Genomic DNA, 26109 nt, shown 5'->3' with positions numbered 1-26109 from the left:
CACTACCAATATCTGGACCATAGTTTAAGCATGCAAAAATTATAATTATAATTATAATTTTTAAAACTCAAAACAACTAAAAATGTGATGAGAACTGGTTTCAACAATTCTCACTTTACAATTGAGAAGCCAGAGAGAGAAAAAGGTTAAGAAAATGCCTGGCCCAAAATGGTTAGTGGCCAAGTTAGTACTAGAGCTCGGCTCTTTAGGCACATGAACTAGTGTTCCATTATCTTCCACAAAATACACTGGTGGGTGCCTGAAACCTATAAGTCAAGAGTATATGTAATATCATAATAGGACATAATTATACAAAATTGTCAGAAAAATATTGGTGCAAATTCAATAGTTTGTTGCCCTCCCAACAGCATTTTTAATGCTCACACACTACTGTGACAGTTAAGGTCACTTGTACAGAGTTCAAATAAGATTATATACATAACTATTTCCTTACATAATTAAGTTGAATTGATATGAAAATATTAAAAAGATAAGAGAGTTTCTGAAGTTCAGAGCACTTATCAATTACCAACTATAAATTCTTTAAATATATTTTTATTGATGTTAGAGAAGAAGGGAGAGGAACCGAGAGATAGAAACATCAATGATGAGAGAATCATTGATCGACTGCCTCCTGCATGCCCCCTAATGGGAATGGAACCAGCAACCTGGGAATCAAACCTAGAACTCTTCAGTCCACAGGCTGATGCTCTATCCACTGAGCCAAACTAGCTAAGGCACCAGTTATAAATTTGATACACACACTATAGTTAGTCTGAGAAATTAATTCATAGACCAAGATATTTTCACTAGTTCAATTGAATCACTTGGAGGCCTCCTCTATACCAGAAACAATGCTCTGTACTGAATAAAAAGAGTATGTACCTTTGAAAGATTCACATATGGTGGAAGATGCAGACATAGATAATTTCAAAAATATGGTGTTAATATGGAGATATGTAAAACACAGTATGATTCTATAGTAGCAAGCAAATGCACATTTTGAACAGCTTCAGAAAGAAATGAGGGAGTGGTCAAAGAAGGAACTTTAGAATAAGGAAGGCACAGAATAGAGAAATTAGTGATTTACCTTAATGGCCTCTACTTGTTGGCAGATCATTTTCAGTAAAGAATTTTGATCTTCTGCCCATTGAGGTGGTGCTTTGGGAGAATACTAAAAATAAATAAATGAATGAGTATTTAGAACAGAAACGTATTCCACAATGAAATGATTCACTTCTTTCCCACTTACCTTGTAACTTTTATTTGGTGACAGAGAATATTTGGTAGGAGATGGTGTGGAATATTTCATTTCTGAATCTGTATTACGCAAAGAACCATTTTTATAAAGAGGACCTCCTTCACTATAGTCATCGAGTTGCTGCATGACTGAATTGAACATATCTTTTACAGACTCCAGGGGCACAGGCAACTAAAAATAAAAGACATAAATCAAAGGTCTTAGTTTGCAAAAATGTCAAATTAAAAATTCTTAAATAAATTTATTATTTTATTTTACTAATTTATTTTTTCTCACTTATGTATACCAAACACTTTATATCTTTTTTTTTTTTTTTAATGATTCTGCCTTTTATTATTAGATCAAAACAGATAAAGTACAGGGAGAAATAGCAACAAAAGGACTGTCATACAATGAGCTTCTGCTGGTTCTCAGGCAAGGACCCCTGTGTAGGAGTCGATGCCTCAATCCACAGCAGACCCTTAGAACATCACTTGGGCTCTAAAGTGCATCTGCTTGGTGGCATTGTTCTTCATTCCCGTCTTCAGCAGGCATTTTGACTTCATCCTCTGAACATACTTCATGTCCCGTTTGTTCCTAAGAGCTGCTCCTGTGCTGCCAGTCCATCCCAGATCTCTGTATTGCTTGAGTACCTGGCCCAATGCCTTCTGATTCTTGGCAACTGTCACAGCTCTTGACAAACCAAATCACTATTTGTATCTCATCAAGGAATGATGGTCCACTCTGGCACCAGAGGGTAGAATCAGCTCCATAGTTTCATCATCATAATCCAAGGTCTTATCTGAGGGCAACTCCTCGGTCTCATCAGGCTCCTCCCTTTCCTTGTGGTCTGGGTAGCTACTCCTCAAGTAGAAGTCTGTAAATTCCAAAGCAGCATCACCATCTATGAAGAGCTTACAGTGGCTTTTGTCATTCATGTGTGCTTGCCCAGCTTCCTTAGAGTAAAAGGACTTCCCTTTCTCATTGCACCATAAGCAAATCTTCCCAACACCAACTTTTTCTCCCAAACACTGAATCAGTCCCTTTTAAGATCCGGAAGATATTCTGTATCAGGAATAAAGAAGCTATGGATTTTAGTCATATGAGCCACTTTCTTCATATGGGAACCTGAATGATGGAACAAAATAAGGAGTCCTTTATAAAGATGGCACCAAAGGAGTGCCTCTCCCAGCCTTTTCCTCCTCTGCATCCTGCTCCTCCAACTCCTCCATCGACTCAGCATCTTCACATTCCATTTCATCAGAATCAGTATCTTTTCCAATTGTCTCCATCCAGATCCCCCTCTTCTCTTCCTCACCCTGCTGCTTTGCCAGCTTCTTTGCCTGCCGTTCAAACCACTGTAATCAGGGAGATTTCTTGTCTGGGTTTCGGTCGTCTGCCACAGGTCCTCCTTCAGCAACTGTCCCAGGACCTCTGGACTCCTTCCTAGGAGCTGGAGGGGCCCTCTTGGGAAACAGCTGGACTTTGATGACCTGCTGGATAGCCGCATTCATGGCATCCTTATCAACACTGCCCACACCCAACCGTTTTTCCAAATTCTTTTCACTTATCTCCCTGCTGTGATTCACTATCTTCCTCTCCAGCTACACGTGCCACCAGGACTTCAGGTGGTTTTCGTAGGTGTTCAAACAGGCGAACTTATTACATCAGACAGTGCAGAAGGTGGCTGTGCCCTTGCTCTCCTGCTCAACCACAGCCCACTGTGCTCCCCCCCCCCCCCCCCACGCTCCTGGAAGCCCTTAGCGGTGACAAGGGCCATGTCAACCATCTTCCGCTTCAGGTTGTAGCATTGCCAATCCATCTTGTAGTGGGCCTGCTGCAGCTTGGATTATTAAGTGCCACCCAGTAGATAATGCAGGTATACGTTGAAATCCCTAGTGATCTCAGCTAGGCCCCAACACCATGATTCACTCTAACCTTAACTCGCCTCACAGCCCGCAAGAGGTTGCACTTTATACTTTAACTAAGCCCGGGGCACGAAATTTGTGCAGGGGTTGGGGGGTGTTGTCCCTCTACCCAGCCTGCACCTTCTGCAATATGGGACTGCTCGAGGGACCAGGATCAGGCCTAAATGGACAGTCGGACATCCCTCTCACAATCCAGGACTGCTGGCTCCCAACTGCTCACCTGCCTGCCTTCTTGATTCCCCTAACTGCTTCTGGCCTGCCAGCCTGATCACCCAACCACTCCTCTGCCAGCCTGATTGATGCCTAACTGCTCTCCTGCCAGCCTTTTTGCCCCTAACTGCCCTCCCTTGCAGGCATGGTCCCTCCCAATTGTCCTCCTCTGCTGGCCATCTTGTGGCAGCCATCTTATGTTGGAATGACGGTCAATTTGTATTTTACTATTTTATTAGATAGGATAGAGGCCTGGTGCACGAGTGGAGGTGGGGGCCAGGTGGTTTGCCCTGAAGGGTGACCCAGATCAAGATTGGGGTTCCCTTGAGGCATGGGGTGGTCTGGGGGAGGGTCCTGTGGTGGTTTGCAGGCTGGCCATGCCCCCGGTGACCCAAAAGGAGACCCTGATATCTGGGATTTATCTATCTCCTATAATCGAAACTTTGTAGCCTTGAGCGGAGCCAAGCCTCCTACTTGCCCCATGGCTGCAGCCATTTTTGTTGGGATTTATTTATCTTCTATAATTGAAACTTTGTAGCCTTGAGTGGAGGCTTAGGCACGCCAGGGTGTGCAGAAAGCTTGGCTTCCTCCATTGCCAGGGAAACCCAAGCCTCTTGCTAGCTCCGCGGCCACAGCCATCTTGGTAGGGTTAAATTTTCAGAGGGAGAGGGAGAGACAGAAACATCAATGATGAGATTCACTGATTGGCTGCCTCCAGCACATCCCTATTGGGAATGGAGGCTGCAACCTGGGCATGTACCCTGACCAGGAATTGAACCATGACATCCTTGTTCATAGGTAATGTTCAACCACTGAGCCATGCTGACCATGTGGTTTCTACTCTTTCTATTAGTCATTATAATGGCAGAATGTTAACTTGCAACTTTTTTTTATTAAATATAGTTTTATTGATTTCAGAGAGGAAGAAAGCAGAGGAAAGAGACAGAAACATCAATGATGAGAATCATTGATCGGCTGTCTCCTGCACACCCCCTACTGGGGATTGAGCCTGTAACCCTGGCATGTGCCCTTGACCAGGAATCCAACCCAAGATCCTTCAGTACAGAGGCCAATGCTCTATCTACTGAGCCAAACCAGCTAGGGCTGGGAATTTTTTCAATGACAGCAAAATATGTTTACTGCCGAAACCAGTTTGGCTCAATGGATAGAGCGTCGGCTTGGGGAATGAAGGGTCCCGGGTTCGATTCCAGTCAAAGGCATGTACCTTGGTTGCAGGCATATCCCCAGTAGGGAATGTGCAAGAGGCAGCTGATCGATGACTCTCTCCCATCGATGTTTCTAACTCTTAAAAAAAAATAAATAAATAAATAAATAAAAAAAAAATATATATATATACACACACACACACACACACACACACACACACATATATATATATATATATATACACACACATATATATATGTTTACTAATTTATTTTGAATGTGAAAAAAAATGTAGATGCTAGAAGGCACCAGACAACATAAATTCTAATCTGAGAGCAGCAACACAAATTAATGCAATATTTGTAAAGTTGAATATAACTGACATTAACACCATCATAACAATTTCAAACTGTTGGAAGTTGGAAAAAAGATAAGAAATGCTCTGAAGTTGTCAGATTTCTGCTTTTGATTTCCGCAAAAAATTTTTAATTGTCAAATCCTTGAGAACTAGTCTTAGATAGCAATAATTCTAAATAAAAAACAAAAATAAATGTCCTATCTTAGAAACCTTTTCTAATTCCCCATACAAGTATTTTTGTAACAGTATAAACCTAGATTCTCAATTTTGAAAAACACCAAACCTAAGACAAAGCAATGCTATTAAAATATTTAAACATACTGTGCATTAATTATGAGGTATTACTGAGCACTTTTGAAATGACCAAATTATAACACAAAATAAAAAATACTTATCAATCGTCAATAATAAGAACAAAAAACGTGCAACTTACTTTCTTGACTACTGAAAGATTTGAATCACTGTCATCTAAAATCTTTATTAGGTAGTCCCGGGTCTTTCTCAGGTAATTTTTGCATTCTTCTTGTTCTTCAGGAGAATGGGCATCATTTTCAATGTCTTCTGCTTTTCTGTGAAAAATCTATACAAAGAATGCTTTTATGAAGCAATTGGGCTTTACTGCTTGTTGTGGTTTTTTTTTTTTTAAATATGGGATACTTCACAAATGTGCATGTCACCATTGCACTGGGCTGTCCTAATCTCTGTATCATCTCAATTTTAATGTATGTGCTGCCAAAGCAAGTACCAATTAGGTTTTTGAAAGTAAAACTTTTAATTGTACATTTACTTACCAATGCAAGATTCCAATAAGAAACAACATTTTTTATTGATTCAAAAGCAGTCATAGCATCTTCTATATTTCCATTAACAGCATCCAATATAGCAAATGTTATGTGTGCTTCTTCTTCATATTCACCAATTTCAGATGCCTAAAGACATTTAGTAATTTTTATTCAAGTTGCCTTAACCCAGAATATCAAACCCAAATGATTTCCCAAAGAATTGTATGTTCTAGTGAGTTTAATAACTCAGTACTCTTTTGTGCCATATTTTATTTCTAATAGCTAGTGCATTTAGAAAGCAAGACTAACATTAAATAGTCAGGCAATTAATTTAAGCAGTTTATGCCCTCCATTTGTTTATTTACATACTGGAAATCCACATCCCCAGTTAATTAACCAAGGGACCCTCCATTACCTGGATGTCTGCACTATGAAAGTGTTTAAACAGAGGGTCAGTAGGTTCAGGAATACTAATCTTCTTTTTGATCATCTTCAATAATGGCAAAACCTTCTTCCAATAATGAACACTTCTGCCTATGTATTCCCGCTGATCATAAAAAGAATTAAGATCGCTGCCCTAAAATAAAATAGAAATTTAGGAGCACCCAACCTAAGGAACACAAATGATCAGACCAAAAAATGCATTTTTAAATGGATGAGAAACTGGTTAAATTACAAATCAAGGCAAAACAGAATTTCAAATCATATCCTCAACTCTCCAATAGTAGAATAACTACATACCTAATACCAGTGATCATTCCAAACTCAATTGTTAAACACTCTCCTATTTTTTTCGTTTTAATATATATATTTTTAACTTATTTCAGAGAGGAAGGGAAAGGAGAGGTAGAAACATCAATGATGTGAGAGAATCATTGATCAGCTGCCTCCTGCAGGCCTCCCACTGAGGAGATCAAGCACACAAGCCAGGCATGTGTCCTGACTGGGAATACAACTGTGACCTCCTGGTTCATATGTTGAGACTCAACTACTAAGCCACAACTGCTGGCTACCCACAACTGCATGACTAGACTTACCTGTTAAACATTTCCAATGACACTAACCTAATAAGGCAGCCCAATCCACTTATTTTTAATTGCCACTTTTAGATAGTGTAGTCAAAGGTCTAAACACCTTGTCACAGAACAGACCAAAACTATTTATAAAGATCTATAAATGCCCTTTCCTACAAAGCAATGTGCTACTGAATGTAAAAAAATTTCCAACTGGACAATAAATATAACTTAATTATTAAGTAGTAATAACAACAGCTAATACTTATGTAACATTTACTATGTCAGACCACTGTTCAAGTGCTTATATATTAACTATATTAACAACTATGTAGCAAGATTTAAAAAATAATTTTCTCCTAGTATATCTGTTTTAGAACTGAATGACTTTCAACGAAAAGTTTATGACTTAAAAATAAATAATAAGTTAATGTTTTTAAAAATAAACTCACCGTTTTCTGAAGGTATTTGGCCCAATGTATAAGGAGGGCGGGTTGAAGGCCATGTTTTTCCTGGCCCCTTAGAGTATTTATGTCCCGCTGAACTAGAAGCCGCAACTTTGCTGAGGTTCCAGGGCTAAAAAATTATTTTTATTTAATAAAGTTGATTTATAAACATGCATTTCAACACATGTGTTAATCATCACACTACAATTAAATTAAATACCTAGGAAATATGTTTTTAAAGTAAATCGGTGTTTAAATAAAGCCATGCAGTAAGTTAAAGGAATGTTTTTGTTTTACTACTTACATTGCTTTTCTGTGAATTAGATTACAAACTGCATCCCACCAAGACTTTTGTCTCTCTGTACAAAGTTGTTTACACACAGGAAATGGCAAGCATAGTGGCTGATAGAAGTTGTAGTGAGAACTACATTTTTCCTTCAATTGTAAGTCGCTGTTATATATTACCCCAAGTAGAAATATCTGTTTTATTTAAAGAAAAATCAATTAGAAAAAAAAAAATTTTTAAGCTCAAAATATTTAATTTGCTCAAATATTTGCTTACTTCAAGATCTAAAATACATATTGACTCAGGTGCATTTGTTTCAAGTCTTGAGGTTTCCTGAGGCAAATGATGAAAAAGTTGTTTCAGCCATTTTCGAATTGCAGGTAACGTAGGCAACAAATTCCACTGTAAACCAAGCCAGGTAAGGTGCTGAAGGCTACCATTATGTGCTCGAATGGCACCTAAAATAAAATGGAGGGGGAGTGGGGAGAATTGGCATTGAAAACTTCTTATATATCATCAGGTTTTCCAACAACTGAGATTAAATATATCTTAATTTTCTAAGTCAGAACTGGGGAAAAGTCTATGACAACCAAAGTCTTATGTTTTTTTGTATGTTTGTTGTGGTTTTTTTTTTTTTACCTTTATCCAAGGATATTTTCCCACTGATTTTTAGGGAGAGTGGAAGAGAGAGGGAAAGGCAGAGAATTATCAATAAAAGAGAAACACATCCATTGGTTGCCTCTTGCACGAGCCCTGACCAGGGCCCAGGCCAGGGGGAAGCCCTGCAACCAAGGTACGTGCCATTGACCAGAATCCAACCTGGGACCCTTTGGCCCGCAGGCCAACACTCTATCCACTAAGCCAAACCAGCCAGGGCTTTTTCTTTTTTTCTTTTAATATATTTTTATTGATTTCAGAGAAGAAGGGAGTGGGGAAGAGAAATAGAAACATCAATAATGAGAATCCGAGAGAAAACAAGATGGCAACATAGGTAAATGCCTAAACTGCAGCCTCGCACAACAATTTCAAAACTACAAATAAAAGACAAAATGGACGTTATCCATAACCACATGAAAGCTGACTGACTGGAAATTCTACAACTAGAATTTCTACAACTACAAAGAGAAAACCACAAGGAAAATCAGAGGAGCTGTAAAAGTCTGCAGTACGGAGACACGGCGCACACATGCAGAGAGGACAGAACCAGAGAGGACAAGGTGGCTGAGTGCCTGGCTGGTGTTCTCTAGCGGGAAGGAGATAAAAGCTTCGGACTGCACTGAACCCCAGTTCCGGCCGAGATCCTGGGGACCCAGGCTAATACAGAAGGAATCTGGGCTATGAGGCGGAAACTCAGGGGAGCGGTGAAAGGCAGAGCTCCGGAGGTGCGCACATGAATGCACGCAGAGGACAGACTGTTGACTGTGCCGCTGGATTGCCCTAGTGGGAAGGAGACAAAAACTCCGGACTGCACTGATTCATTGGGGGAGAGTCTAGACTGTCTGGCAGCGGGCGAAACTCGAGGGAGCCTTTCTCTCAGAGGTACTTGCAGGGAGTACCGAGGGACACTGAGATCCAGGAACCTCATAGGGCGGGGCTAACAGGAGCCAAGGCTGTAGGCTCCACCCTGAAACTCCACCCATCCAAGCTGAGCACAAAGGCTTTTGCAATTTTGCAAGTCTAGTCGAATAAGGCTCTCTCTCAGCATAGACACAGCTGATCCTCACAGCCAATTGCCTGGAGATCAACTCCTCCCACTGATACCAACAACAATCAACACTTAACTACAACAAGGCTGTACACACAGTCTACAAAGGGGTGCACCAAGAGTGTCCCCCTCAGGAAACTGGGCAGGCCGAGCCACTGACCCATATAGGACACCAAGCACACAAAGCTACCCTATCAACTCAGGGAAGCAGCAAAATTGCCGAGAAAAAGAAACAGATCACAAATGAAAGAAATGGAGGAAAACCAACGACTGGAGATAGCTATGGGGGGAAAAAAGAGGAACAACTATAATAATCTGAACAATAAAGATTAAATAAAAAATAATGTGAATCATTTATCAGCTGCCTTCAGCATGCCCCCTACTGGGGATTTAGCCTGAGACCCAGGTTTGTGCCCTGACCAGGTATCAAACTGTGACCTCCTAATTCATAGGACAATGCTCAACCACTGAACCACATCAGCCAGGCTGGCCTTAATATTCTTATTAAAGATATTCACACTTATATGTCTAGGAATTTTACAATAGAGAAAGTTCTTTCCAAGTCCATCTGAGGAAAAAAGAAAAAGACTCACGAGAACTCAATAAAACAAAATCTGACAAGGGCCAAATAAATAGTTACCCACTAAGAAACCTTGAAACAATGGATTTGCCTTTCAGTAAAGAGTCATAAAATCAATGCGATACCACAACATTAATCCATTAGGAAAGTGAAGAGAATTTTTCTCAGAAGAGATTCAGTATTGAAAAAGTTATGAGCTTCTGGATGCATAGAGAGGTACAGTCTTCCTGGCAATTTGCAAGAGATTTAAACATGTTTATCAACTTTGTCCCAGTAATTATTTTTAGGAATCTATTGAAAATTTTGAAATGGAGACATTTTATATTATTTTTCATCACAGTCTTTTTTTTTTTTTGAGTTTTTAAATTGATTTTAGAGAAAGGAAGGAAGAGAGAAAGGAAAGAAAGGAGAGAGGGAGAGAAGAAGAAAGAGAGAAGGAGAGCAAGAGAGAAACATCAGTCGACTGCCTCCTGCTTTGTGCCCATACAGGGGATCGAACTGGCAACCTGGGTGTGTCCCTTGACACAATCAAACCCACAACATTTTAGTGTATGGGACAACGCTCCAACCAACTGACCCACGCTAACTAGGGCCACAGTTTACTTTTAATAGTGAAAAAAACTGAAAATGACTTGAATACCCAACAATAAAAAGCAGCAAGCAAATTATGACTAACTCATGAAACGAATAATATTGTCATTAAACGTCATATTTACAGAGGTAGATATGATGGGAGAGAATTGCTGAAAGACATATCATATGTAGAAGTACAAACAAATATTTAGGATAAAAACATATGCCACCACTACCCCTACCAACTTCTTAAACCCCCCCCCCCCCCCAAAAAAAAAAAAAACCACCTGAAAGGAATACAGGAAAATCTTAACTCATTATCTCTGGGTCAGTGGTCACCAACCTTTCGGACCTCATGGACCACCAGTTGGTGATAGCAGCTCTGGGTAATGAGATTATGGACAATTATGTCCCTTTCTGCTTATTTTTCTCCCAATATAAAAGGATTAAGATTCAAAATGTTTTCTTTAAAAGATACAACTTACCAACATCATATCTAGCCAAATCATCAGTTTCCGGTGCTTGCACATCTATGTTTCCAATATCATCACTACCAAGGAAAGAACTATCCTTAGGTGACTGACCAGAAAACAGAGCATCATACAATGCAGACTGCCCACTTTTATTGGCAAAGGATTCTACAACTTCTTTTAAAAAATCTTGCTTGTCACGACTTAAGTTTAGCAACATGTGCCCTGAAAAACAAATTATTTCCATCAGTATACAGATATTTTGTATTCACATCTCTCAATAGTTTTATTCATATCCACCAACAGGCAATAACAATTATCTGAGACATAACCATCCAACCCAATAACCATATGTGGACAACAAAAAGGGTGCTTATATAAAAAAATGAATATAGATTCCAGGGTCAATAGTATCTCTGTCTACATGTTAGAGTAAAAGGAAAGAAAGATAAGAATGTGTGGGAAAATACCAAAAATATTTACATTTCAAATGGGAAAGTGTAGAATTTAAAAGTGGCCACAGAAGAGCAGGGCCAAGCTCAAATTCTCTGATCTTATACACTGAGTTCTAATCTTGGTTGGTCAGAATTCTCCTTTAAAAGACTTTTAATACATATTTATTTCCAGGTCCCACTCTCAGAGATTCTGATTACACAGGTTTGGGGTGAGAAATCTATTTCAAAAACACCTTTGGATAAAGTTCCAATATATGCTACAACATGGATGAACCTTGAAATATTATTTTAAGTTTAAAAAAGCCTGTCACAAAAGACCATATATTATATGATTCAATTTATATGAAATTTCCATATAGAAATATCCACAAAGAGACAAAAAAAAAATCATGGTTGGTTACCTAGGACATGGTTGGTTACTAAGACTAGGGGGAGAAATGGGGCATGACTGCTATGGGTATAAGATTTCTTTTATGAGATGATGAAAATATTCTTAAGTCACTTGTGGTAAAGTTTGTACAACTCTATGAACATACGAAAAAAATTAAAATGTATATTTAAATGGGTAAATTATATAGTATGTTAATTTTATCTAAAACTGTTTAAAAACAACAAAAAATACTCCTTGGAGTAATTCTGCTGGTCAATCAGGTTTGGTTATCACCAGACTATTGTTTTTCTAAAAATTTGCCGAGACAAGCTCAGAAATGCCCAGATCAAAGACAGTAAAACTGTGACACCCTGCAAAGGTACCTATGATAGCCCTGCAAAGGTACAAGGGAGACATAAAAAAGGTGGCAAGTCACTTCTTTAAAAACAAGTCTACCTCCCACACACACAAAAAAAGTAGATTGTCAGCTAGAACAGCATTATAAGCTTAGACCAATAGCCTAACTACAGACCAAAACTTACAGAAACTTTTATTTAATACTACATCTTCCTCTTTACAAAGTTCATGCAATTTCTATCAAAACTACTTTGTACAGAAAGTGTTCAATGTCACTGCATGAGTCACTGGGTACATTAATAACTTAAAGATTTTGCCTTAGCAAAACCAGGTAACCTTTAAACATTTGGGCTCTATCCCAAATAGTCAAAAGTAGGAATAAATCTACAAATCCTAAAAGCCTAATAGAAAGTGAATATAATCCTCTATCTTCCTTACTATACTGTCAGTTCCTTAAGAGGTATTTTGCAAGGTATCTTCTTCATCTTTTTATCCCACATAGCAGTCTTGCAAGCAACTGATAAATGGCTGGTAAATCAGTATTTATTCTTAGTATTAAAAACTTTTATAAAATATTCAGAATGGAGGCTCTAGCAGCTAGAAAGAGGAGGGTTTAAGAAGTTTCTGCATCTGGTAACACAATATCAAATACATAGCTGTTCCTATTTCAGAATATACTACTTTTTTTTAAGATTAATCCTCACCAAAGGATGTGTTTATTTTAGAGAAAGGGGAAGAGAGAAAAATTGATGTAACATAAAAACATTGATGAGTTGCTTTGTGTATGTGTCCTGATGGGATCAAACCCCCAACCTACTTATGTGCCCTGACCAGGAATCAAACCAGAAACCTTTCAGTGCAAGGGATGATGCTCAAAACAACTGAGCCACATTGGCAAGAGTAAATATACCATTCCTCCTAATTCTTTATCTCTTGCCCTAATCCAACATGACAAAGAGAAACATGATTATGACAAATTTTCTCCCGAAAAGACAGATGATATTATCATAAGATGCATTCTAAAAGAGAATTTTCCTTTTTTCTTTTCCAAAATAAAACCAGTTAAACATCACTATTACCTGATTGGCTCAGACGATCAAAAGCCATGGTTTCCAGCGGATTTTGTCCACCTTCTCCTTTTATTAATTTAATCTTTGGTCTTGGAACCTGGTAATTTTATAATCAAAAATATTTATTTAGTGATACCCATATATTAAATAGTAAGATGGTCCTTTTTATTACAATGTATTTTTTTGATGATGAGCAGTTAACCAACCAACCAGCAGTTAGACTGGAAACTAGGAATTAAGATTATCTATAAAAGATGTCTGCACCTATATGGAAATGTCTTTTGTGTGAAATGTATCATTGGGCATGTGGAGGTATTATTGATATGAGAAAATGCTAAGTAACTGATTTACTATCTGAAAAGGGATTTACTATGGGGGAAAGGGAGGGAGGAAGAGACTGAACATAAACTGCACCTATGGATGAGGATAATGGGGGATGGGGAGGGGGCGGAGGGTGGGGTGGGAACCTGGTGGAGGGGGGAAGAAATGAGGAACCTTTGTAATAATATGAACAATAAAGATTGATTTAAAAAAAAAAAAGATGTCTGCAAACAGCATTCCTGAGAAATTCCCACTAAAAGCATATTCAAATGGCATTTTTGGGAAATGGAGTGTTTAGAGAACTTTTCTACTTGCAGAAACAGAACCACCAAAGCAGATATATAAGACCCCTACTTTGCTCAGCACTGGAACCATACTTGGAAATGCCACACTGAACAGTACATTTGCTAAGTATAGATAATTTGGGATGCCATTGTGATGAACTGGAAAAACCCAAAAGATGAAAAGGATTCCAAGCCTTATCCTATAAAGAAGAGCTAAAAGAATGATGAAAAAATATTAAGAAAATTACCTTGTAAAAGAAGTTAGACTTTTTAAATATCATCAAGAGAAAAAACATTAATATGCAGCAGCTTAAGAAACGTTTTTATTCCATACTAGTGGCCTGGTGCATGAAATCTGTGCATCAGGGAGGAGAGGTGTCCCTCAGCTCAGCCTGCACCCTCTCCAATCTGGAACTGCATAAAGGATGATCCTAACTGCTCACTTGCCTACCTGCCAGGCTGCTCACCCCCAACTGCCCCCACCACTGGCCTGCTCGCCCCTAAATGCCCCCCCACTGGCCTGCTCACCCCCACCTTCCCTCCACACTGGCCTGCTCACCCCCATCTGCTCCCCTTCTGGCCTGCTCACCCCAAACTGGCTCCCCCGCTGTCCTGGTCACCCCCAATGGCATGCTCTGATGGCATGCTCACTCCTACTGATGGCATGCTCACTCCTACTGGCTGCCCTGTGGTCTGCTCACTCCCAACTGCCCACCTCATCAACCTGATCACCCCCAACACCCCCCCCACACACACACACACACACACACAGAGGCCTGAGCACCCACAACTGCTGTCCCATCCTGGCCTAGCACTCACAACTGCCTTCCCATCTTGGCCTCCAACCACCTCTACCTCAGCCCCATCATCATAGCTTTGTCCAAAAGAACATCCAGAAGGTCTCCTGGAAGGTCTCCCAGCCTAATTAGCATACTACTCTTTATTAGTATAGAGGCCTGGTACACAGGTAGAGGCAGCTCATTTGCCCTGAAGGGTATCCCGGATCAGGGTGGGGGTTCCCTTGGGGCATAGGGCGGCCTGGGCAAGGGGCCTGTGGTGGTTTCAAGGCCGGCCACATCCCCATGGGGTGAGTGTCCCCATTTGGGGGGGCATGGCCAGGCTGGGTGAGGGGCTGAGGGCTGTTTTCAAGCTGGCCACACACTCTTCAGGGTGGGGGTTCCTACTGTGGTGCCTATTCAGCCTGGGTGAGGGGCTAATAGATGTTTGCAAGCTGGCCACAGCCCCCAGCAGGGACTCTTACTCCATGGGGTGTGGCCAGGCTAGGTGATGGGCTGAGAGCTGTTTTCAAGCTGGCCACACCTTCTTCAGGATAGGAGTCCCCACTGGGGTGCCTGGCCAACCTAGCTGAGGGACTGATGGCTGTTTGCAAGCTGGGCAAGCCCCCCAATGGGGGCCCTCACCCCATGAGGATGTTGCCAGCCTAGGTAAGGGGCTGAGGGCCATTTCAGGCTGGCCACACTCCCCAGTGACCCAGGCTCCCAGCCCCTCCTTCAGCCGAGGCCAGGGAGGGCAGAAACTTGGCATCCTCCGTTGCTTGGGGGCAATCCAAGCCTCCTGCTCGCTCCAGCTCCGTGGCTGCTGCTATCTCTGTTGAGTTGATTTGCATACTCACTCCTGATTGGCTGGTGGTCCAAGAGGAATTATGGTCAATTTGCATATTTCTCTTTTATTAGAGTAGATAAGGAAACACCAAAAACCAAATTATCCAAAAATTCCAAGGGCTATCTTGAAATGTAGTGAATGTCCATCACTGAAAATGTGCAGTCATAGGCAATGATCACTTACTAAAAATATTCTACAAGTAACCATGTTGGGGTAACAGCAGTTAATTTCTAAAGAGTTCCTTAATTAGTAAAGGAGTGTAATGGCACATCTCTGTGATGTCAAAAGTAACCTAATACCTTGGCTTTAAGGCACTGGTTTAAATCCTCCAAACCTCCCCCAAAAAACTATGCTATATCCATAGACTGGAATAAATATGCAACCTTAAAAAAAAAAAAAAAAAGAAGATGTTATACTCATGTTATCCTTACTACATTGCACTGATATGAAAAAAATTACCAATAAATATTTCATAAAGCAAAATAAATAGAATATACAGAATGTTGGAATGCATAAGTGTGTGTGCGCGTGGCGTGGTGGGGGAGGGTGCATGTGTGGGTGCTCATCTATGCATAAAAAAATTTCTTGAAGAACTCAAACAAATTAGTAACATTAGTTCCTTCAGGGAAGAGAAGTAAACGACTAAGGAACAGAGGTAGCAAAGAATTTTCAGTGTACTCTCTTTACTCAAAAGTTTTCTATGTATGTTAAGAGGCTTCTATTACATATCCATTCAATGGAAACACATGGCAGATGAAAAGAGAGAGACTAAGGTAAATGTCTATGTGCTGAAATGGAAAATGAAAAAACAGTAAGGCCGAAACCGGTTTGGCTCAGTGGATAGAGTGTCGGCGTGGGGAATGAAGGGTCCAGTTTCGTTTTCGGTCAGGGGCATGTACATTGGCTGCAGGCACATCCCTGGTTAAGGGGGTGTGCAGGAGGCAGTTGGTCGATGTTTCTCTCTCATCGATGTTTCTAGCTTTCTATCCCTCTCTCTTCCTCTTTAAAAAAAATCAATAAAATATATTTTTTTAAAAAACAGTAAGGTTTTCAACAGTAAATAAAGCACATCTCCACTGAGGCAAAACAGTTTTTAAAAGTAGAAAAAGGGGTATATGCTTACATATACAGGAGAAATTCTGAATACCAACCAAACTATTAACACTGGTTGTCGTCTAGAAAAGGAGACTTAAGTGAATGGGTTAAGAGGAAAATTTAATTTTTACTATTTCAAAAAGTCAAAGTTTAAAATAGGTGACAGTGTGTTAATTTAAAAAAATTATATTAAAAACTTTTAATAGATTTCAGTTTCCATGAAAAATAAGAAAACTGTCAGCTACTTGAGAATCTAAAAATATTAATCACAAGAACTTTTTAGTGCCTATGTAAATTAGCAAACTTCTTACCTTCATTCATTTTCACTAAAAAATATATTCCTTATGAACTTAAATCCTTCTTCAGAGTAAAGAATAACACTTAACACAGTGGGACAAATATAGACAGTGTTCAAAGATTCATATGATACAAATTTCAAGGAGGAGCCTCCTCTAATAGTCACTCTACAGTGAACCCTCTGCTTTCCCTCAAGCAAAAGATCCTTCTCTAAAGCTAACAATTTTTATAAACTGAGCTCAATGCATTTTTTTTGCATACTGCCTATTTCTTTTCATTTCAGAATTAATGCAAACTTACTAAAAAAAAACACTAACACTAAAATAAATAAATAAATAAATAAATAAATAAAAATTTAAAAAAATTTTTTAATTGACTAGGAAAAGATAATAGCCAGAATCTCATCACCTAAAAATAATAGTTAACACTTTGACAGTCTCAGTGCAACTGCACCCAAACCTGAAAAATGCTTACCTGAAATGCTATGAGATAGCATAATGCAGCCAACTCAGAGAGAGCTCTCCACTGCACATCACTATGCTGACCCATCTTCAAAAGCAGAGAACCAGCATGCATGTAGAAATGTCCTTTTATTTCTAAGAAAATAGCTGAGAGTTCATCATTTCCACCCACACAAGATTTCACAGACTGAAGAGCACCATCAAAACTGTAATATTAAAATATTAAACAGATCTAAAATATGTTGCACTGTGAATAACCATGGTTTCGATATTTAACTCAAAATAAATTTCAAGCTTCATCTACCATATTCAAACTCCTAACAATCCATTCTTCTCTATTTTATAAATTATGAATCACATAGTACTTATTTTTATTCCACATATGTAACCCCTATACTTCAAGCTAAACATCTAGAATGACCTATTACAAAACTTAGTTCACGCCCTCCATTCATAGAAAAGATACAGATCAAATAATAAGATTACTGATTATGGTGTACTAGAGGCCCAGTGCACAAAATTCATGCACTGGAGGGGAGGGTGTCTCTCAGCCCGGCCTGCACCCTCTAACAATCCAGGAGCCCTCGGAAGATGTCCGACTGCCACAGAGGCTAGAGAGCCTCCTGCTACTGCCCTCGCCAGCTGAGCCCGGCTTATGGCTGAGCAGTGCTCCCGCTGTAGAAGCACACTGACCACCAGGGGGAAGCTCCTGCATTGAGCGTCTCTCCCCTGATGGTCAGGGTGCAACATAGCGACTGGTCATTCCACTGTTCAGTCAATTTGTGTACTAGCCTTTTATTATATAGAATGTTTCATAATATACCAGAATAAAACTGAAAAACTATTTAAATATTTTCTAGTTTCTTCTCAATAATATAGTTTCATTATTTAATTCAAGGTTGGAAGTTATAAAATTAGGTATGCCTTATTCAAATTAAAAGTAAGTAACAAACAACAATTTTGGTTGTCAATACCATAATTGCTCTTCTTACCATATGACTAAAGAGTTAAATAAATTCTATTTCTCACTATTATTTATAATCTATACACTAATCAGTGCTTCTAAATCAAATGGTCTTCGGAGGCATGGGTGTATTCCAATAAACCTTTAAGTAGAAAATCGGATAGAGAGCCATGTTTAGCCCACAAGCCCTAGTTAAACCCTACACTCAACTAACATCATTATGCAAATGCAAATCCAAGTGCTGTTTTTGTTCAATGGCATTTATTTTAACAAAAAAGATACTGATCCTCAAAATCAAAATTTAGGAAAACAGAAAAATCATGTATTACATTTTCATTATCTTATTTCTAAGCTAAAAATACTGTTTTCTAAAATACTACTGTGCTAACTGCTTATATTAGAATATCTGACAAATGAAACTTATTCTTCGATTTTTTTCTCAAGATTATATCATTTTTGAAAATAAAATATGGAATAGTTAGAACATTCATTTTCAGGCTTGATTCTCTATTAATCATGTCAAAACTGAATATTAACTCTAAAAATAATTTAATCAAACCTGAACAATTTTATGTTATCTAAAAATCAAAGTCAATATAAAACCAATTATAATATCTCCACACAAGAAAGATTCCTTCCAGGTGGTTCATCATATTAAATATTACCCATGTGCACACTATAAAAATGCAGTAAAGATATTTAGACCAATGAAGTGAGTTACTACAAAAAGAAAATTTGTGATTTACACTGAAGTCCACAAAACATACCTTTCCAATAAATCTCTGCTTTCTTGTATGTCTCTAGTGGAGAGCGTAAGAAGCATAAGATTAGCATAGGCCAGAAGTAAGTCTTTATTGGTTGCTCGCCAGTTACTTTTATCAGAATCCAAACACTGTAAAGATTCCAGATATTCCTATTTTGTAGAAAGAGCACTAGGTTATAAAACTTACCAAGTGTTATAAAATTTATCCATTTATGCCTATAAATTCCTTTGTCCTTTCCTATTTCTAAAACCACATTTTTATATCACCTATAAAAACACCACACACACACACACACACACACACACACACACACACACACAATTTTTCAATTTTATCTTTCCAAACTATCAATTACAAATTGAAATCATCCTAATAAAAATTTCATTTCAGCCGAAACCGGTTTGGCTCAGTGGTAGAGCGTCGGTCTGTGGACTGAAGGGTCCCAGGTTCGATTCCGGTCAAGGGCATGTACCTTGGTTGCGGGCACATCCCCGGTAGAGGGTGTGCAAGAGGCAGCTGGTCGATGTTACTCTCTCATCGACGTTTCTAGCTCTCTATCTCTCTCTTCCTCTCTGTAAAAAATCAATAAAATATATTTAAAAAAAAAATTTCATTTCACACGTGGTATACATAAATAAAAGAAATTTATATCTTGGGGAGTACTGTTTCAAGGAATGTATAGTAATTATCTATATAGAAGTATAAAAACCCAGCAATGTTTACCTACCTTAAGGGTTTGTACAACACACAAATTCCATTCTAAACTTGAACGCAAAGCTACATTTCTCTCTGCCTCATGGCAGTGGGCCACAGCATCCTTCAATCTTTTATTTGAGCGATATAGCTCTACTAGTCGGATGTTCACATAGACATCATCAGGTCTTGCATAAAGTTCTGACTGAATCAAGTCAAAAAGTTTATTCCATCCATCTTCACCTTCACAATCCAAAAGCTGTTCCTAATTTAAAATACAAAACCATTAATTTAGAAAAACACCTGTGCAATTTTAAACTCATCATGGCTCCTATGAGCACCATTCAACTGTGGCTAGCTTCAGTAAATTAAAACCAGAAATACTATCTTAGATATTTTATTAGCCCCTTAAGAGTTGAAGCTAAACCTCAAAAAAGTTATGTGTAAACATCTACGATTACATAGGTGTCCATTTCACCTCAGAGATTGCCAGGACTACTACCCACCCTTGTACACCCATCCCAATCATTATCAGAGCCTAGGCCTCCCATCACTCCTCATTCCAGGTCCTTATCCTCAAACTGCTCCAGATATCCCTAAATTTGACTCAGTCCCTTACCCACTATGCTCCTACATTGGAGCACCAAATGTTTGCTATCTGCTCAGTGTCTTCACCCTCTGTCTTAACTGAATGGTGTATAACTTGAGATAGCCATCATTTCTCTGCCACAGTAGCTTTTTCTCTGCTAACCTACATACAAGTAGAGGAAGTGGAGTTTGTGACCTATTCACTCCCAATGTCACTTCCAAATAACATCTCCCCATACCTGTTTAGAACCCTGCTCTAAAGGAGCTACTCCATCTATTCCTCCTCATTAGCAAATGGAATAGAAAACTCTTCGTTCATCCTTTACTGTCATTGGTCATTATCAATTACTGTCATTATCAGCTGAAAGATGTACAAGGTATATAACTGCCTGGCTACTAAGTTCTTTAACTACCTCATCTCCACTGGTCCTACAACTCCAGTCTCAGCCATCCATCTGACATTGCTAAAGGTCTTCAAAATACGTATTTTGGTCATACCAATCAGACCACACTCCTCACTCCTCTTATTCTTCCACCTCATAGAAACTCATATAACCCCACTGCCACATATATTTGCATCTACTACATGAAACCACCATTAATACACTAACATCCCTAAGTTTTAATTTTCCAGAAAACACATACACACACACACACACACACACACACACACACAGTCGTTCTGTTAAGCTAAAATGCCATAATCCCTAATATCCATAATTACTACTTGCTTACACATCCTCTCAATTAATTCCATTTCTTTCCTTAGAAGAAGCCTATTATCTGTGTTCTCTATATCTCTAAAATAGCAACTATACCACTAAGGGCATTTGGAAATTTAGGAAATCTCAAACTGGTAATGCCTAGAACAAATCCTATTGTATCTCTAATACTCACTTTCTCCATTCCTTGAAAATATAATTTCATACACCTCCTCTCTCCTCACATTTCCCACACTTTCCTTCAACCCTCACTTTCAACTTAAGATTACAATTCATTCTTCACTGAGAAAACTAAAGCCATCAAATGTAAATTCCATTGTGCCATATCTACTTATACTTACTTCTCTCTGCTCCCTTCACCTAGCAAAGACCAAGCTCTCCATAAGAGTTATTTTTTTCATTGCCCTCTCGCCTTACCAATCACTCTACTTCTGGATCACTTCCATAAACTTTCACTTGGCCTTTCCATATTTGCAAAAAGCCCTAGATTTCAAGTGTATGTTTAAAAAGAAATAAGATCAACACTATTATGCTTTTCAAAAATTCTACTCTCATAAGATCTTATACCAATAATATTTTCATTCATTAAATAAATGCCAAAAAACTATTTCCCTTAAGCCTTCAATTTTAAAAACCAGAATTCCTTTGCTAAAAAGTTACATTTAAGAAAGGTTTAGCTTCACAAAGATAATAAGATAAAGAAATTTACACAGACGTAACATTTTTTTAAATATATTTTATTGACTTTTTACAAAGAGGAAGGGAGAGGGATAGAAAGTTAGAAACATCAATGAGAGAGAAACATCGATCAGCTGCCTCCTGCACGCCCCCCACTGGGATGTGCCTGCAACCAAGGTACATGCCCTTGACGGGAATTGAATCCGGGACCCTTGAGTCTGCAGGCCGATGCTCTATCCACTGAGCCAAACCGGTTTCGGTTAGACCTAACGTTTTAGATTAATATTTAAAACCCAGCTGCTTCTCACAGGGAGAAAAAAATTAATAAGCCTGTATCGTGCGTGACTGCAGTGGTGATGACAAAAATCTATAGATTTTTTAAAATATATTTTTATTGATTTTAGAAAGAGAGGAAGGGAGGGGACAGAGAGAGAGAAACATCGATGAGAAACATTGATTTGCTGCCTCTTGCATGTCCCTACTGGGATAAAGCCACAACTCGGGCATGTACCCTGACCAGGAATAGAAATGGCAACCTCTTAGTGCATAAGATGACACCTAACCAACTGAGCCACACCAGCTGGGCATGAATCTATACGTGTAATAAAATTTAAAAGAACTATACATACACACTGTACCAATATCAAATTCTTAGCTATGCATTGTACTATAGTTACATAAGATGTAACCACTATGGAAAGTTGGATGAAGTATACACATGACCTCTCTGTGCAATCTTACAACTTCCTGTGAAAAATCTATAATTATTTACTAATAAAAAGTTAAAATTTTATCAGAAACATGTATATTGAAGGTAGGTAGTTCTTAAAAACAATATACACTAAAAATTCCATTTAGCTAGCACATTTGAAAAGATTTTATATCCAAGAGTTATTTTGCAAACCAGTATATTATATTCAGTAAAGAATAACAATCAGAACTGGTTAATATAGAAGCAACAACTTCCTATCATTTTTAGTAATTACCTGTAACATCCTGGAGAAACTGTCATTTAAGTTTTGCTTGAAAACCTCACTATCCCATAGCACAATCCTTTCCATTTTTAGATAGTAGTTCGTTAAAAACTTCATAATAACCCTAAATTGTCATCCTTTGGATAATTTTCACCAAATGAAGTAAAAATTTTATACCAAACAGCTCAATTTAATTATTAGCTCCACCATCTAGTTACAAAACTGTAAGTCCCTAAAATGTTAATCACTGCATCAGGGTAAATGAGATATCATTTGTAAACCATAATAGTGCCTAATAAGGCACAAAAGTTTTGAAGAAAAAAATTTTGACATTCTTTTTTTAGAGGTATAATTAACATATGTCATTGTATTAGTTTAAGATAAACAACATAATAATCCTATCTAAGAACTGTTCTCAACCTCCCAGCTGCCCAAGGCCCGCATGAGGCTCAGGCAAGTCTCAGATGGTGGCTACCCAGCCAGCCACCAAGGCCACCTCTGGCAGCAGCAGAGGTGTGATGAGGGCATCGCCTTCTCCTGATCGCTGGGTCACCTCCTGCTCCTTAGGCTCCCGGACTGTGAGAGGGGACAGACTGGGCTGAGGGACCCCGCTCTTTCCAGTGCATGAATTTTCATGCACCAGGCCTCTAGTTTGATATATACATACTGGAAAATGATTTCCACAGTAAGTTTAGTTAACATCACCTCAGAGTTACAAATTAGTTTTTATCATGATAATAACTTTTAAGATCTACTCTCTTATCACCTTTCAAATATACAGCACAGTATTGTTAATCGTCACCATGCATGCTGCACATTACATCCCCAGAATTTAATGTTATAACTGGAAGTTTGTACGTTTTGACCACTTTCACCCATTACCCACCAACTCCCCACCCACACACACAATATTTTAATGTCTCCTATTAAAAAGTCATTTAACTCCAAATATTAGAAATAGTTTTACTTCCTTTAGTTTTCCCAACTGCTTTTATCATATTTTATTCCCTTTTTTTACCTTTAGTTTATAAATTGCAGGACTTCCTGGAAAAAGTTTAGCTGCTCTTTCAACCCAGTATTTTGCTCTTCCATCAGTAACATCATTTTTACAAAGCAATTCTGCAATCTTCAACACAAGATCTTTTTGTGTTGGATTTAATTCCACTGAACGCTATCAGAAAATAAATAATAAATTAGTAGGGTTCCTAAAGTACAGATACTCATATATAAACATGAAAAACTCTATTCCTAAATGGTAAGATGCTATTTCAAAGTTATTATAATTAAACTTAAAGTGTCCTAAAATACTTTTGAAGATAAATTAATAAAAATTATGTTTTTATTAGATATGTCAGAAAGAAAGAAGAAAAAAAAAAGAAAAAAAGAAAGAATACCACACACATAAGAATAGCATTTCTGACCACGTTAGGTTTAAAATTTAAACGTGTTCTTCTAAAGTGCTAACCTCTTAATTACAAACATAGTATACTTTGGGCCAAATAATTTAAAATCAGTTCCATGTTATGTCACTTTTTTTTTTTGGGGGGGGGGGGAGGGTGATAATCTTCACCTGAGAATATCTGTCCATTGCTTTTTAGGAAGAGTGGAAGATAGAGGGAAAGACAGAGAAAACTATCGATGTGAGAGAAACACATCAATTGGTTGCCTCCTACACACAAGTCCCAACCAGAATCTGGGCCAAGGAGGAGCCTGCAACCAAGATACATGCCCTCTGACCAGAATCAAACCCAGGATCTTTTAGTCTGCAGGCTGACGTTCTATCCACTGAGCCAAACCGGCTAGGGCCAAGCTGTGTCACTTAATAGTACTGTGATACCTTGTTTTCATGACATCCATATTAAACATTTGAATATGAATATTACAAAAATTACTCTGGGCATCGTGTTTGGCTGCACAACGTCTAAATTTTAATCTTACATAGTTTACCTTATAACATTCAACAGCTTTGTCTATGTTTTCCTCCACTTCATAAAGAAGACCAAGAAACCTGTGAGCTTTGGGATCTCTTTCTTGAACGTTAATATATGTAGATATGTATCTGTTTAAAAAATAATAATATAAAAATAAGTAATTTTTAAATAATCACATTTACAACTATATTTAAATAACTGAAGAGTATATCTTAAACCAAAGCAATCACTCAACTAATTTATATTATTATAATTATTGAGTACCACTCTTTAAACTAGGATATGAAGATAACTCAAAGTACTATAACACAAAAGGATAATACTTAAACACAAACACACAAAGCTGACAACATACTAATATTACCACTAAATGCTACATTTATCAAATGGTTTTTCCAGTGCTACCCACATATAATAAATAAATACATAAATTGTTTTTTCTTCCTGATTACATTTTGGAAAAACACCCAAGAGTTTGCATAAAAATCAGAAAGTGATGAGAGTAAATATTTTAAGTCATCATACTGTGAATAGTAAAGAGCAACAATTTCCCAAATAACAACTAAGAGAATGTATTTATCTTTAAACAAGAAAACAATATCTAACAGTACTGTGTACCCAGAAAAACTAGAGCAGAGAAAAAAATTGCTAAATATAGTACTAAATGAAGGTAATTTTCATTTCTTCAATCAGTTAACAACTAAAAATAAGGAAGTCTCTTCTAGAGTCAGTGAGTGGTATCCTAAGGGCAACACTGAAGAAAAAAAGTGTCACATTAATAAGGAAGGAGGGTTAACAGCCTAATGCTATTAAGTAAAAGTGCTTTCTCCTTATCAGCATTTTCATTTTCCCATAAATTCCTTTAATATCCTACCTCCCTCTTCATTTTCTGCTTTTCTCTACTGCAAATCAGCAAATCAGATCAACAGCCTTCTTGGCCATACTATGTGTGAGACAAAGCTTCAGTGTGACCTACTGAATCAATTAAAAATCTTTTATACAAGCTAGTCTCCCATCCAGAAATCAAAGTTTAATTTTGTATTCACTGCTGTTTTCCAGCTGATTAATGTACCAGAAATGTAACCAAGAAGAAATTAAGATATAAACATGGTTGTCTTTTATTCTAACCCAGGACAATCTTTAGAAAAGTATTTTAAGGCAAACAATTTCTTGCCTTTGGTAGGCACGAAGAAAATACTCATCCTAGGCTCCATCTCCAAGGAATCTAAACTGGTCCTTAAGATCAATCTTAGTGATAAATCCCTTATTTCCAGGATATACTTAGAAAGAACTGCTAAAAAACAGCAACAATTTTTTACCCATTTCCAAGAACATGAGATACAGTAAGGCACTGATTTTAGAAAACTAAAGCATGTTTAGTTTCGTACTTACTTCTTAGCAAGCTCGTATTCTTTAGCTTCATAGTATAGCTTCGCAAAATAGAATCCTTTCATTGATTTCTAAAAAACATTAAAAGTTCTTTATTTCTCATACTTTAAATTTTGAAATTTTTCATAAGAAAAATCTGTCCTAACAAAATTACTATGATTTATTTTTGTTCACTTAAGAGATAAATGAAATTGCTTGTAGAAATGCATGTATGCTCTGAAAGCCATTATTCCACGTAACAATTTTCATCACAAAACAAATTTAAGAACAGCAACATAAAACCATATAGAAATTAAGAATTTATGTCAGTGCCCT

At 38.0% G+C, this 26109-nt stretch overlaps 1 protein-coding gene and 1 pseudogene across 4 annotated transcripts in view; both read right to left on the bottom strand.

Moving 5' to 3' along the window:
- Positions 1 to 26109, bottom strand: part of LOC311616713 (E3 SUMO-protein ligase RanBP2) — an 80278-nt gene that overhangs the window by 34815 nt on the left and 19354 nt on the right. For 2 of the 3 annotated variants that reach the window (XM_084872402.1, XM_084872404.1), the window contains exons 2-17: positions 25798 to 25865; positions 24422 to 24533; positions 23493 to 23645; positions 19547 to 19777; positions 18823 to 18968; positions 17105 to 17297; positions 13020 to 13107; positions 10774 to 10983; positions 7707 to 7888; positions 7449 to 7624; positions 7151 to 7274; positions 6101 to 6262; positions 5695 to 5832; positions 5337 to 5483; positions 1253 to 1432; positions 1091 to 1174 (exon numbers count right to left, since the gene is read on the bottom strand). In XM_084872402.1, coding sequence (XP_084728528.1) covers positions 1091 to 1174; positions 1253 to 1432; positions 5337 to 5483; positions 5695 to 5832; positions 6101 to 6262; positions 7151 to 7274; positions 7449 to 7624; positions 7707 to 7888; positions 10774 to 10983; positions 13020 to 13107; positions 17105 to 17297; positions 18823 to 18968; positions 19547 to 19777; positions 23493 to 23645; positions 24422 to 24533; positions 25798 to 25865 — 2394 coding nt within the window. The remainder of the gene's footprint in view (positions 1 to 1090; positions 1175 to 1252; positions 1433 to 5336; positions 5484 to 5694; positions 5833 to 6100; positions 6263 to 7150; positions 7275 to 7448; positions 7625 to 7706; positions 7889 to 10773; positions 10984 to 13019; positions 13108 to 17104; positions 17298 to 18822; positions 18969 to 19546; positions 19778 to 23492; positions 23646 to 24421; positions 24534 to 25797; positions 25866 to 26109) is intronic. The other variant, XM_084872403.1, reaches the window with a different exon arrangement.
- On the bottom strand, positions 1539 to 3062 carry LOC311617418 (cytoplasmic 60S subunit biogenesis factor ZNF622-like; annotated as a pseudogene). Its single transcript has 2 exons — positions 3027 to 3062; positions 1539 to 2844 (listed from the first exon to the last, which is right to left on the bottom strand). The product of its transcript is annotated as a cytoplasmic 60S subunit biogenesis factor ZNF622-like (transcript).

Source organism: Pipistrellus hanaki, assembly GCF_964339955.1.
Source record: "Pipistrellus hanaki genome assembly, chromosome: 2".
In the NCBI taxonomy this organism is placed as follows: domain Eukaryota; kingdom Metazoa; phylum Chordata; class Mammalia; order Chiroptera; family Vespertilionidae; genus Pipistrellus; species Pipistrellus hanaki.
This window is presented reverse-complemented; position numbering and strand designations above follow the sequence as displayed.